The sequence below is a fragment of the Rhinoderma darwinii genome, chromosome 7, assembly GCF_050947455.1.
Source record: "Rhinoderma darwinii isolate aRhiDar2 chromosome 7, aRhiDar2.hap1, whole genome shotgun sequence".
Lineage (NCBI taxonomy): Eukaryota > Metazoa > Chordata > Amphibia > Anura > Rhinodermatidae > Rhinoderma > Rhinoderma darwinii.
In genome coordinates this window covers 30,688,038-30,700,043 of record NC_134693.1, presented here as the reverse complement: position 1 = coordinate 30,700,043, position 12,006 = coordinate 30,688,038, and the positions used below count along the sequence as shown (strand labels likewise).

The following is a 12,006-nucleotide window of genomic DNA, read 5'->3' as shown; positions in this document are numbered from 1 at the left end:
CTATTTATTAAAACGTATGGAGATTGGAAACTTTGTGAGGAACTTTTACTGCATACACCGCTGTTAATAGCCTATAAATTATTTTCACTCGGTTTAAGAATTCTCATCAAGTTAGTTGCTGCTCTTTATATAAATCATCTGGACTGAGTCTATGTGAATAAAATCCGCTATCGGGAACCGTAATTAGACAATCAATGTCAATAAGCTGGAGATAAACCTCTAACGATGCTGCGAGCGTTCTGCGCAACAAGGCTCCGCTGAGCTCCCATCAGCAATTTCATGCACAATGTGTCTGTGTGTTCAGCCGTCATAACAAAAGCATGCAGCAAATGTAAATGAATGTGCGCATTTGGAGATTTCATGCAGAGCATTTGCTGGCGATCTGGTTAAGTAAAACTAAAGGTTATTTGTTTTATAGTTATACATAGACTTATAAAGATAGATCAGATGAAAAAGAAAAAACACGGGAGACCTTAAAGGGGTTTTCGCATAATTATTTTTCACCTATCTACAGGATAGGTGATAAATATCTGATCGGTGGGGGTCAAGCCGCTGGTACCCCCAACGATCACGAAAAGAGGCTTACTGTGCCGTTCCTTGGAGCCCCTTATGAATGGAGCAATAGTGCGCATGCTCGGCCATTCCGCCATTCATTTATATGGGGTTGCCGAGCGCTATCTGTGGCAGCCCCATAGAAATGAATGGAGCAGTGTCCGAGAATTGTATATTACCACTCAATTCCTATGGGGCTCCTAGGAACAGCAAGGTAAGCACGGTCTCGGGATCAATGGGAGTCCCAGTGGTCAGACCCCCACCGATCAAATATTTACCACCTATCATGTAGATAGGTGATAAATATTGATTATGGGACAACCCTTTAATAGTCTACAGAACTCAGAGGTATTTCAGGATACCCCTGTCTGACAACTTAACCATTCTTTATTTATAGAATTGTATCAGCGGACAGTGGTTTAGTCTGTTTACGTAACTGTCATAGAAATGAATAGAGAGCCGCGCGCCTGCATGACCACCTCATCAGACAAGATGGGGTCAGGGACCACCATCCATAACATAGGCGCGGGTCCTGTGGATATGCCATAAATGTCTAAGATGGAAATAACCCTTTAAGCGGGCCACTCATGAAATAGCTGTCCACCTATACAATTTTATAAATTAGAACTGGCTCATTTGTCAGGCAGGGGACCTCCGTTCTTGAGAAAGGTGCGTGTTCATGAGGTGGATACAAATGTTTGAGATGGGAATGACCCTTTAATGCAGACATTTTAAGCCTTTTATTAGTGGTCCGCAACCTGTGGCTCTCCAGATATTGTGAAACTATAACTAGAAACAAAAACTTCTCGTAATAAACTAAGCCCACACTAATAGCCATCATCCTAAAAAAATCCAGAGATGACCGGAGCTCAAATAATACGTTTCTTACTGGAAGATGTAGCACCCCACAACTGATGGTAAAGCCAATTTGTTAGCACAAAATAGGGATATCCCAGCACAGACCATATTCAAGACAGCAGCTTATTATATTAAAGGAATATTGATTCAAGATGGTGGGAAAGAGGCATCTTAATGCAGGAAAGCACTGGCGCAGGATAATTTCATCATAATAATGCAGAGTTGGGAATCACAGACTATAATTTAGTAATGTGAAATCAGGCAAGAGAGAGAAGTCGCTCCTGCCAAGAAAAGTAAAGTCTAAACTGCAGCAGGGGGAGGTCACCTGTGGCTCCATTATTTCTTTTATGGGACTTATGTTAAAGTGTACCTAACTTTTCAGGTGGCTTTTCAGAATGAGCGGCTGTATGTGTGTACATGAAGACTAACACTATTTCTGGACATTATATGACTTGTATCCTGCAGTGTTTAGCAGCTTTCTCCTCTGCAGGCTCGGACTCTAATTCTCAGTTTTCTCTGAGCTAGTGGATGTAGCCTAATATATCTTCTATACACAGCACACATAGAAGAGGAGACTCCTGCTCTCCTATTTTTATTTTATTTATATACATAGATAAATATACACACTGCAGCAGCATGGAGGACATTATACAGCTGTAGTGAGCAGTGTAGCTGAGAATACAGCACTGGGGGGGGGGGGGGGCGACGACATAGAAATCATACCAGCAGCCTGTGTTTCTCACTCTGCTCCTGTTCCCTCTCCTCAGACTTGAATTGGCAGCGTGTCTGTTCCCTCCTCATGCTCCCCCTCCCATTGCCATAGACTTCTATGGGCAGGCAGTGAGGAGACACCCCCTCCGCTATATGCAGCCCATCAATTCTGCTCTGTAACCAGGGACGGTCTTTGCTTGACAACAGGGTGTGGACATCAGAAGACAGGAAGGGAGACACCTAGTGGCAGTAACTTTACACAAATTTTGCATGGATAAAACGAACATTTTAACAGAAGTAACTTACAAAGTTGATATCTAACTGGTATACAACGAGATTAGTAAAAGTTGTTTGAAAAGTTAAAACCCCTTTACACGAGCCGATTATTGGGCAAATGAGCGTTCATGTGAACGCTAGTTCCCGATCATTACTTTGTAAAAAGGGCAATGATCAGCCGATGAACAAAGAAATGCTGCCGACATGATAGAAATGTATGGGGACGAACGATTGTAGTAACAATCGCTTCTTCCCAAACAGTGTTGATTGGCGCTCGTTTGCATGGTCCATGTCGGGCCGTGTAAGAGAACCCTTAGTGTCCATTAAAGCTCAGATTGTGTGTCCATTAAGTTTACTAGGGGAACGGTGGGAGGAATGGGGGACGGACAGACTTGAAATTACATTGTAAATAGATTTCTTTTCAATTGACCCATAGTTGAGAGTTGCATTGGGCATGGCTTTTAGTTCACCGCACTGCGGCCGTTGCATAAGAGTTTGAATGAGGGTTTTCCTGCTTGAGCCAATGGGGAAAGGCTTTGCTCACATCACGTACGTCAAGGGAATGGGGGCCTATGGATATGTTTGGCATGTACGCAAGAAGCTTTCCTGGCACATACGCTGAACGTAGGGTTGGGCCTTTGCCCGTGTGACACATCCTGTATTATAAAACTGCATGGGCTGTACCACACAGAGGGACACAAACTTCTATGAGAGATAAGGTAGCTATACACCTCAAAAGGGTATTCCCATCTTAGCAACGCAAGTTAACATGTTAAAGAATGTAAATACAGTATATTGATTTTTGCAATTACATTAAAAGGAAACCGTTCTGTAGCTCTTACTTCTCCTCCACCCAGTGTACCAATTTGTGTATTTTGGCAGTTGCTATCGATCACGGCCACGGGCGCAGTCTAAGAGCATTGGCCGCGCGCTTGCACACTTCTTACCGAGTCTTTCAGGGAGTATGGCCAGGCTGTCGGGAGCATGCATGCTGCAGCAGATCCCTGTCTGGCCACCTTTTGGCAGCTCTATGCAAGTGCAGAGGACGGCTCCTGGGCATATTTTCGGCTGCGAAAACTATACAAACCAGCCAATGAACGAACATTCGCTTGTTCATCGTTGCCCTGTTTACAGAGGGCAATGATCGGGAACGAGCGTTCTGTGAACGCTCGTTTGCCCAATAATTGACCCGTGTAAAAGGGCCTTATCTCTATACTTATAATCTTTTATCTTTTTTTAGGAGCATACTGAGGGAAGGATAATCACACTGTCCTCCCAGCAGGCAGAGATGGGACTGGCTCTAGCGCCTTCTGTATTGATGTACTCAGGCATCACGTATTGATAGCATAGTGCAGAGGTAGCGAAAGCAAAGTGAAATCTAAAATTCAAATGGCGTCTGATCAGAAGCCGACAGGAAGCCGTAACAGAAGGAAAGGGAGTACAAAAAACATAGGACGTCCAAAACTATATAGACAATCAGGTGGGGGATGCAGTGATGGGAATCTGTGTTTCGGCGGGAGGTCTTCTTTAAGGTTCGGCTACACCATAGCAGTTGTGTCAAGCCACGTCAAAGTCGTACAATATTTTTTTTAGTCACATGACAAAGCATTGAATTGTAATTTGACTATAGAGATAGAGTTGTAGCACATCAAGCTTGCAGTTAACCATTAAGTTGCACGCATTTTGTGTCAAGGCAATCCTATGGAACACATCTTCATTTAGACACTCAGAGAATAGTATACAATAAACTGTACCAAACGTCACAAGAAATGGCCTGAGATACAGGAACACAAGACATGCTGGTCAGGCACAATGATTTGACAAAAGCCAGCCTTCATTTTGCAGCAACAACTTGTCATTCATACTGGCTGCAGGGTCCCTGGGAAGCAATTAAAACAGTAATATAGGCATACGTCAGGCCCAACTTACAGAGATTTGGCAAACCATATCCCCAAGCAGGATTTTATTTGGCCCTTCGAGTAGTGAAGCCAAGCATCAAAATCGAAATGATAAACTGATAGAAATCAAGATCCTGGTGGGGCGGGGGGAGGATGGTGGGGTCTAATTTTAAAACGGTGTAATATTCTGTATATATACACTTTTCTATATAACTTGAGATGCAAAACAGGTTACTGGGGCATACAATGGAGATCCTGGGCCCTGGTGCAAAGGCTATAGCTGTTCCCACCTACATGTGTAGCCATATAGTATAACGCTACCTTGTAAAGCATCTCTAGAAGTGGGGTATTAATTTGTACAATGTAATTACATAATTAGAGTACCTTGCAAAAGTATTCACACCGGATGTTTTTACTCTTTTGTTGCATTATAACCTTGAATTTAAATAGATTTTTTTTGGGTGGGGTTTTGTACCATTTTATTATTTTTTACTGTGACAAAAAAAACAACAATAATTAATACAAAAAAACTGAGAATTTTAATGTGAATATGTATTCACCCCCTGAAAGTTAATACTTTGTGAAGTCACCCTTTGCTGCAATTACAGATGCAAGTCTCTTGGAGTATGTCCCTATTAGCTTAGCACATCTAGGCACTGGGATTTTTGCCCGTTCTTCCAGACAAAACTGCTCCAACTCCTTCCAGTTAGATGGGTTGCGTTGGTGTACAGCGTCTTCAAGCCATGCCACAGATTCTCAATTAGATTCCCCTTAGACCCCTCCAGTGTATCTTTAGCTGTATGTTTAGGGACGTCCTGCTGGAAGGTGAACTTCGCCCAGTCTCAAATCTCTGAAAGAATTGCCCTGTATTTACTGCCATCCATTTGTCCTTCAATCCTGACCAGTTTTCCAGTCTATGCCCCCACACTTGATGCTGCCACCACTATGCTTCACTATGGGTGTTCTTGGGGTGATGGGAAGCGTTGGGTTTGCGCCACACAAAGTTTCCCATAATGGTTAAAAAGCTGAATTTTAGTCTTCTCTGACCAGAGAACCTTCCGTCTGTTTGGGGAGTCTGCCACATACTGCTTGTCGAGCTCAAAATGTGTTTTCTTATGTTTTTCTTTGAGCCATGGCATTTTTCTGGCCACTCTTCCATAAAGCACCGCTCTGTGGAGTGTATGGCTTATAGTGGTCCTATGGATAGATACTTCCATCTCCGCTATCGTTGGTGTCTCTTTTTTAATCTCTGATTAATGTCCTCCTTGCCCGGTCTGAGTCTTGGTGGGTAGCCTTCTCTTGTCAGGTTTGATCTATACTTCTCCCCAACTTTGTCTCTGACCTGTTTGGAGAGCTCCTTGGTCTTCATGTTGCTTAGTGGTATTACACACTCATGGGCCTTTCATAGCATCAATATTTATACTGACATCACGTGACAGATCATGTGACACTTTATTGCACAAAGGGGGTCCTTATTTAACAAATTATTTGACTTCTGAAGTGAATTGGTTTGACAACACCTTATTTAGGTTTTCATAGCAAAAAGGGCAAATACATATGCACTCATAACTTTTCAGTCTTGAGTTATTCTTTTTATCATTATTTTTTTAACAGGAATTTTTTTTCCATTCCACCGTAAAAATTTGGACCATTTTGTCAGGTCCATTACATAAAATCACATTTAAAATCCATTTTAATTTCAGGTTGTAAAACACCAGGGGTGAATACATTTGCCATTCACTGTATATGTGTAATTAGAATAATGGTGTTACTGGCGAATAGTCTTACATAGGAGGACAGATTTTATGCTGCAGACCTTGGATAATGTATTATGTCACATATACTATCTATATGTAAATGTGGCAGCTATCACAGTCATAGTTGTAACGGCAGTCTGTAATATAAGTTTACAAGAATTGCTGACATGACTGACATACTTGTTCAATAACTAGAGACAGTATTGATGATCATAAACTAATTCCGCAATGTGTGAACATACCCTAAAGGGAAACTCCATCTGTAAACAAGTATTCATTAGGGAAGGCTTCTTTATTTGGCCCTGCTATTTATTAAAGTTCTCACCGTGTCACCCACATTCACTGCAATGGCTGACATGGTATGCTGATACATGGCACCAGCCAGGGGCGGACACACAGATATAGATGCTTGTGATGCCACACAGACAAGGAGACAGTGTATTTCCATGGTTTACAAGCCCTTCTTCAGTAACGCAAACTATGCAAAAGGCCTGCACGCAGGGCCCCTATGTAGCTGCAAAAGGTTCAGAAATGGGATGCCTACACCTGCTGCCTGTGGTCCAGCACCAGAGGGGGAGCAAGATGGCCGCACTCCCCAGCACCGCATTTTACTTCATTATATACATTTCTGACTTCATTTAAGTGGTTACAGCTTTGTAGACCCCTCTCACAATACAGAATCCAGCCAGCTCCTCATAGACCTTTACACGGCAAAATCCACTCTCCTTTTGTGAATTGTCCCTATACAATACAGTGAACATTGTTTGTCACATTTTGTATGAATTCTATATTTTTGATACTATTAAATACACTTTTAAAAAAGAACAACAGTAGTTTACACTGTGCAGAAATCTGCTGGTGTGTCTAATAGTCCAAATGCATGAAAGCAGGAGAATCTGTGTGTATGTAAGGACCTGGCAGTGCACGGAAGCAGCCTGTATTGTGCGGTGCGTACAGAAATTCTGTGTTGTCTGTAAAGTATGACTGTTCAGTGAGCAAATAAGGCTCGGTTCACATCTGTGTCGTTTCCGTTGTTCTGCTCCATCGTAGGCGCAGAACAATGAAAATAATCGCAGTGACGGATCCGTCACATGATGGACACCAATGGCCGACAACAGAACCCATCAATTTTACAATGTTCCGTCATGGTGTCCATCATAATAGCCGTCATTTTCCTGAACAAAATAGTGCTGCATGCTGTGCTACATTGACCAGTAGTTATACAGAAATCTGCAACGGTGAATTGTAACAAAGTTTCCATCATGAACATTTGTACACACAGCATAGAAAATCTGTAAAGTGTCGGCTCTGCTAGGATCTTCTAGTCACGCACCCCATGCTTACAACAGAAGCAGCCAGGATACTTTCCTCCTGTATAGGAACTTATACTGGCTGCTAGGCTCAGTGGAGAGGATTAATGGCAAGTCTGTCCCCGATAATGAAATGGAACTGTGGCTGGCAAATGTGATGGGACACTGTGGCTGGCAAATGTGATGGGGCACTGTGGCTGGCAAATGTGATGGGGCACTGTGGCTGGCAAATGTGATGGGGCACTGTGGCTGGCAAATGTGATGGGGCACTGTGGCTGGCAAATGTGATGGGGCACTGTGGCTGGCAAATGTGATGGGGCACTGTGGCTGGCAAATGTGATGGGGCACTGTGGCTGGCAAATGTGATGGGACACTGCGGCTGGCAAATGTGATGGGACACTGCGGCTGGCAAATGTGATGGGGCACCGTGGCTGGCAAATGTGATGGGGCACTGTGGCTGGCAAATGTGATGGGGCACTGTGGCTGGCAAATGTGATGGGGCACTGTGGCTGGCAAATGTGATGGGGCACTGTGGCTGGCAAATGTGATGGGGCACTGTGGCTGGCAAATGTGATGGGGCACTGTGGCTGGCAAATGTGATGGGGCACTGTGGCTGGCAAATGTGATGGGGCACTGTGGCTGGCAAATGTGATGGGGCACTGTGGCTGGCAAATCTGATAAGGTATTCTGGTTTTCATACATTATGTTTGTACCACATCAACTAAATATTGCCTATAGGAAATGAACAGTAGGAATCTTTCTTCCGTCTTTTTATGCTTATTATTGGTGCCTCTTATGGTCTGTAAACTACGATACCAGCTGGTGCTATGTAAATAATAATTCTTAGGTAACAAAGCATTTCCTATTGCAAACAAAAGGTTGTAATGTGTTTTAATAGATGGAGTTCTGCAGGTCTTGGTACATGACACAATAAAGAACTGGTTCCAAGTATAGGGCCATATTGTGAACTTCTTGCCTAGTAGTGCTGGGCGCACAGAGGATGAAATCTGTGACTGCGGAAGACAGGAGCACCAGCAGCTGGAACATCTCAGCATGTTTTTCCTGACCTTCACTTTTGCTGACTGAGTTGGCTTTTGTTACACTTACCAGGACCAGAGAGGTGCTAGCGGCAGACGGCATTCCCTCACATCCAATTACACTCTCCGCTAGACAAAAGTAGGTCCTTGCTGCATCAGTATTAACACTACCAGGGGCCTTCTAACTGCACCTAATGTACAATCATAATGCTGTAGTGATTCTTAATCAGATTGGGCACTGATGGTTATTACTTGCAGAGAAACCTGACATCCTGCTCCATTCATACAACTACTAAACTACACTAATGGCATAAACCAGCTTAACCCTTTAGCTATCTGCAGAATTCTGCAGCGGCTGACCGCCTTATTACTGACACCACTATGCTCTGCCATGGGGGCTGGAAACTGAATGGCAAATAAATCTGCGTGATTATGTAGATCTACGTTCCAAAACAATGCAAATGTATATGCAATGAAGGGTCAATGGAAAGCTGAGCGACGCCCCCTACTGGCACAGTCATTGCAGCTATTAGTGGTTGTCACCCACGTGGCAACCCAAGATAACGCGAGAATGTCTGAAAAAAATATTAAAACACTTGAAACATCTCGCCTACCTTGGTGTCCAGTGTTGTCAGTCAAATACTATCACACCTGTATGGATACATGTAAGCGTGCATGTACATGACTACATATCCTATACATCTACAAATATATGGTAGATGCATGGAAGAGAGTAAAAAATACATGACCGGAGCTTCTCAGCTATTTTCTAGATTATTGCAGCACTATTTTCCCATGGACATATGAATACAGCACATGCTGCAGATCTACTGCCTGCTCGCTCTGTATGCAGCGAACACCGAAAACCCCTGTCCAATACAAATCATTACAAGCGACTTACAGGGACTTTAAAAGGAGAGGAGCTTGCAGGGTCCATGGAGTTGGCCTTGTCAGATGTACTGGTCCCCGAGATACTTCTCCTTCGTGGTGACCTCTCAGCTGGCACCTCTGCGGAGAGGAAAAAAAGAAGAAAGAGAGGACATGAGAAAAAGAGAGGCTGTCAATAAAAATGCATTCTGCACCCGGAACAAGAATGACAACTTCACGAGCAATAATAACAAGCATCTTTATGTGTGAGTGTCCCGGGTGAAAAGAGAATTGGTCTTTACATTTCACAGTTGGACTCCTCTGAGCAGACAAAATAAAAGAACTCTGCAGACACTAAAACATACAGATCTCTGGGAGCGGATAACAATATATCTCAGCACGTTGAATAGGTGAATTCCACGGAGGAGACTAGGAGTTGTTACAAGATAAAAAGTTGAGCGAAACGCGCACACAACTTGTGAGAATCGGAAAAAGTGCAGGGCAAGAAAACATTTAGTCGTAATACATTCAGCCTTGACGTTACGCAATAATAAAACATTGCAAAATCGATTTTACTTATTAGAAACATGTAAAAACTTAGGTAAGCAGTTATTCCAATGGACTGAATAACCACGTGACAAACCAAAAAGCCAACGCAAAAATGAAAGAGAGAATAAATAAAATGTTTGCAGATATCGCAATAAGCAATAAAGCAGCAGATTCGTTAATGTATTTAATAACGTGTATAATAATTTATGGAGTTTTAACTGGGTATTTAAGGGTTAAAAGATGGCTTCAACAATCTAGACATGCACTTTAAAAAAGAAACCGAGGGCAACTTAAGAAAATAAAATGGCCCTCATTCTTTAGGAGTACCTTTATTGCAAGTGCTACCCATTTCTACGTCAAAGGTTGGGCTGAATCCAACTTCTGAGATGCAACAAAGAATCCCACACATGGAACCGGATTTATATCTTACGCAGCCCTCCACCGGTCCTCGGGAATGACAGGAGTAATCGCTGAGCCCGTGCAGCCTGGCATATTCCACTCTTCTCGGGGAATCTGGTGCAGCAAAGACGAACAATCCTGGCCTTTTGGCCCAAGGGATCCGTGCTACTTCCAATTCAGAAAGAAGCAGGATCCGATCCTTCTGCTCCCCCTCCCCTGCCAGTGTGCAGAGAGCAAGGAGATACACACAAGACTGCAGCTATTCAATCAATTGCCTTCCCTGCACATCCTCATTAGATATCAAGCTATTTACAGATGCTGAAACACTCTTGCTATTTAGTGGGAGAAAGTGTCATCAGTGCTCCCCAGTCTGTGCAAACAATAAGCACTTACTGAAAAGTGCTGCCAGTCTGTGCCAGTGCAGAACGACTCTCCCTGAAAAGACAAACTATCAGTTATCTAGGCAATGACACGTTCCAAGGAGATAAATATAAAACGGAAGAAGCAAAGGAGGCTCGCCCCTACCGAACAGCAACACGGAAAGCTCAATGTTTCGGTGGCACAAATAAAAATACATCACATCAAACTTATGAGTCTAATAATAACAGAAGACACAACACAAACAATACATAAAAAAAACATCAGAGACAAGAAAACTACAACAAAAAACTACTGCTCCTTCTGCACCTGGATTTCCAGTACTCTGAAAGACAGAGAAAAAAAGAAGAGAAGAAAAAAAAAAAGATCTCGGATTTACTAAGACAACAGGACTCTCAGGAATTTTTGAAGAAACAGCTCACGAAAAGAGAAAAATCGTGGCAGAGATAAGGCAAAGTATAAAGATCTCATCTAAACACAATCTCAATGGCGTCCTGGATAAAACCACAATAGTCCGTTTTTTCCCCTTTAATATTCCACGATAATTGCCTCCTCTGCGAAATTACAGCTCACTCAGCAGTCAGAGAAAGGGATGTTTGTTAACGTGAAGGCTCCGATATTACCAGCCGGCAACTCGGACTCTTCCTCCTCACTGGACATTTTTTCTATCCTGCATATCACTGGCCGGCTCAATGGCTCTCATTGCTGTTTTTTTGTCCTTACGACTTGTATCTGCTCAAGTAATACATTGTGAACGGCCTTCCATGCGGATCTATGAGAAGTTGTTGCTATGTTGAGCACCGGCTGCGGTTCCTTCGAGCTGGGACAGAAATCTATACCATCTCAGCTCTTCCAAAATTAGATGTCTTTCGTTCCCCATCCACCCCCGGCTTGCTGCACACTACGATTGCATTATCACCTGCTGCAAAATCAATGCAGCCCTCCTCTGCTCAATGGCTTCTATTTCATTTCTTGTCATCTGCACTTAGTCCAGGGGAAAAATCTGGCAACTGATAAACACAAAAATGAGCACTAATAAAAGAGCGAGTACAATGAGACACCGTCCAGCAGCCTATGCAGCATTTCAGGAGGCAGTGGGAGAGGTTAACCCTCCGCACAAATGAGGCAATAAAAATAGAGAAAAACCTTCTTTTTCCCTAAAAAAAATTATACTAAACATTAGCATCATGCAAAGTTACTAATAAATCTAGAGCAGGACAGGTTGGAGTGGTTTTAGTGATAACAGACAAGACTGGATTACAGAACTATGTAAAGAATTCACAAACATGAAAAAATGACGTAAATATCAAGAACTAAAAAAAATCAGCCAGAAATGGATTTGCTCAACAAGAACGTGCAGTTTGGCCCCATGCACACGACCGTAAAAAATTGTCTGTAATTGAGGACAGTTATT

General features: G+C 42.9%; 1 protein-coding gene across 9 annotated transcripts in view; it reads right to left on the bottom strand.

Annotated features, from left to right (window-relative positions):
- Positions 1–12,006, bottom strand: part of RASAL2 (RAS protein activator like 2) — a 280,442-nt gene that overhangs the window by 61,493 nt on the left and 206,943 nt on the right. For 7 of the 9 annotated variants that reach the window (XM_075833092.1, XM_075833093.1, XM_075833090.1 and 4 more), the window contains one exon: positions 9,301–9,407. In XM_075833092.1, coding sequence (XP_075689207.1) covers positions 9,301–9,407 — 107 coding nt within the window. Of the gene's footprint in view, positions 1–9,300; positions 9,408–10,142; positions 10,231–10,607; positions 10,732–12,006 lie in introns of those variants that run through there. The other 2 variants (XM_075833099.1, XM_075833095.1) reach the window with 2 other exon arrangements.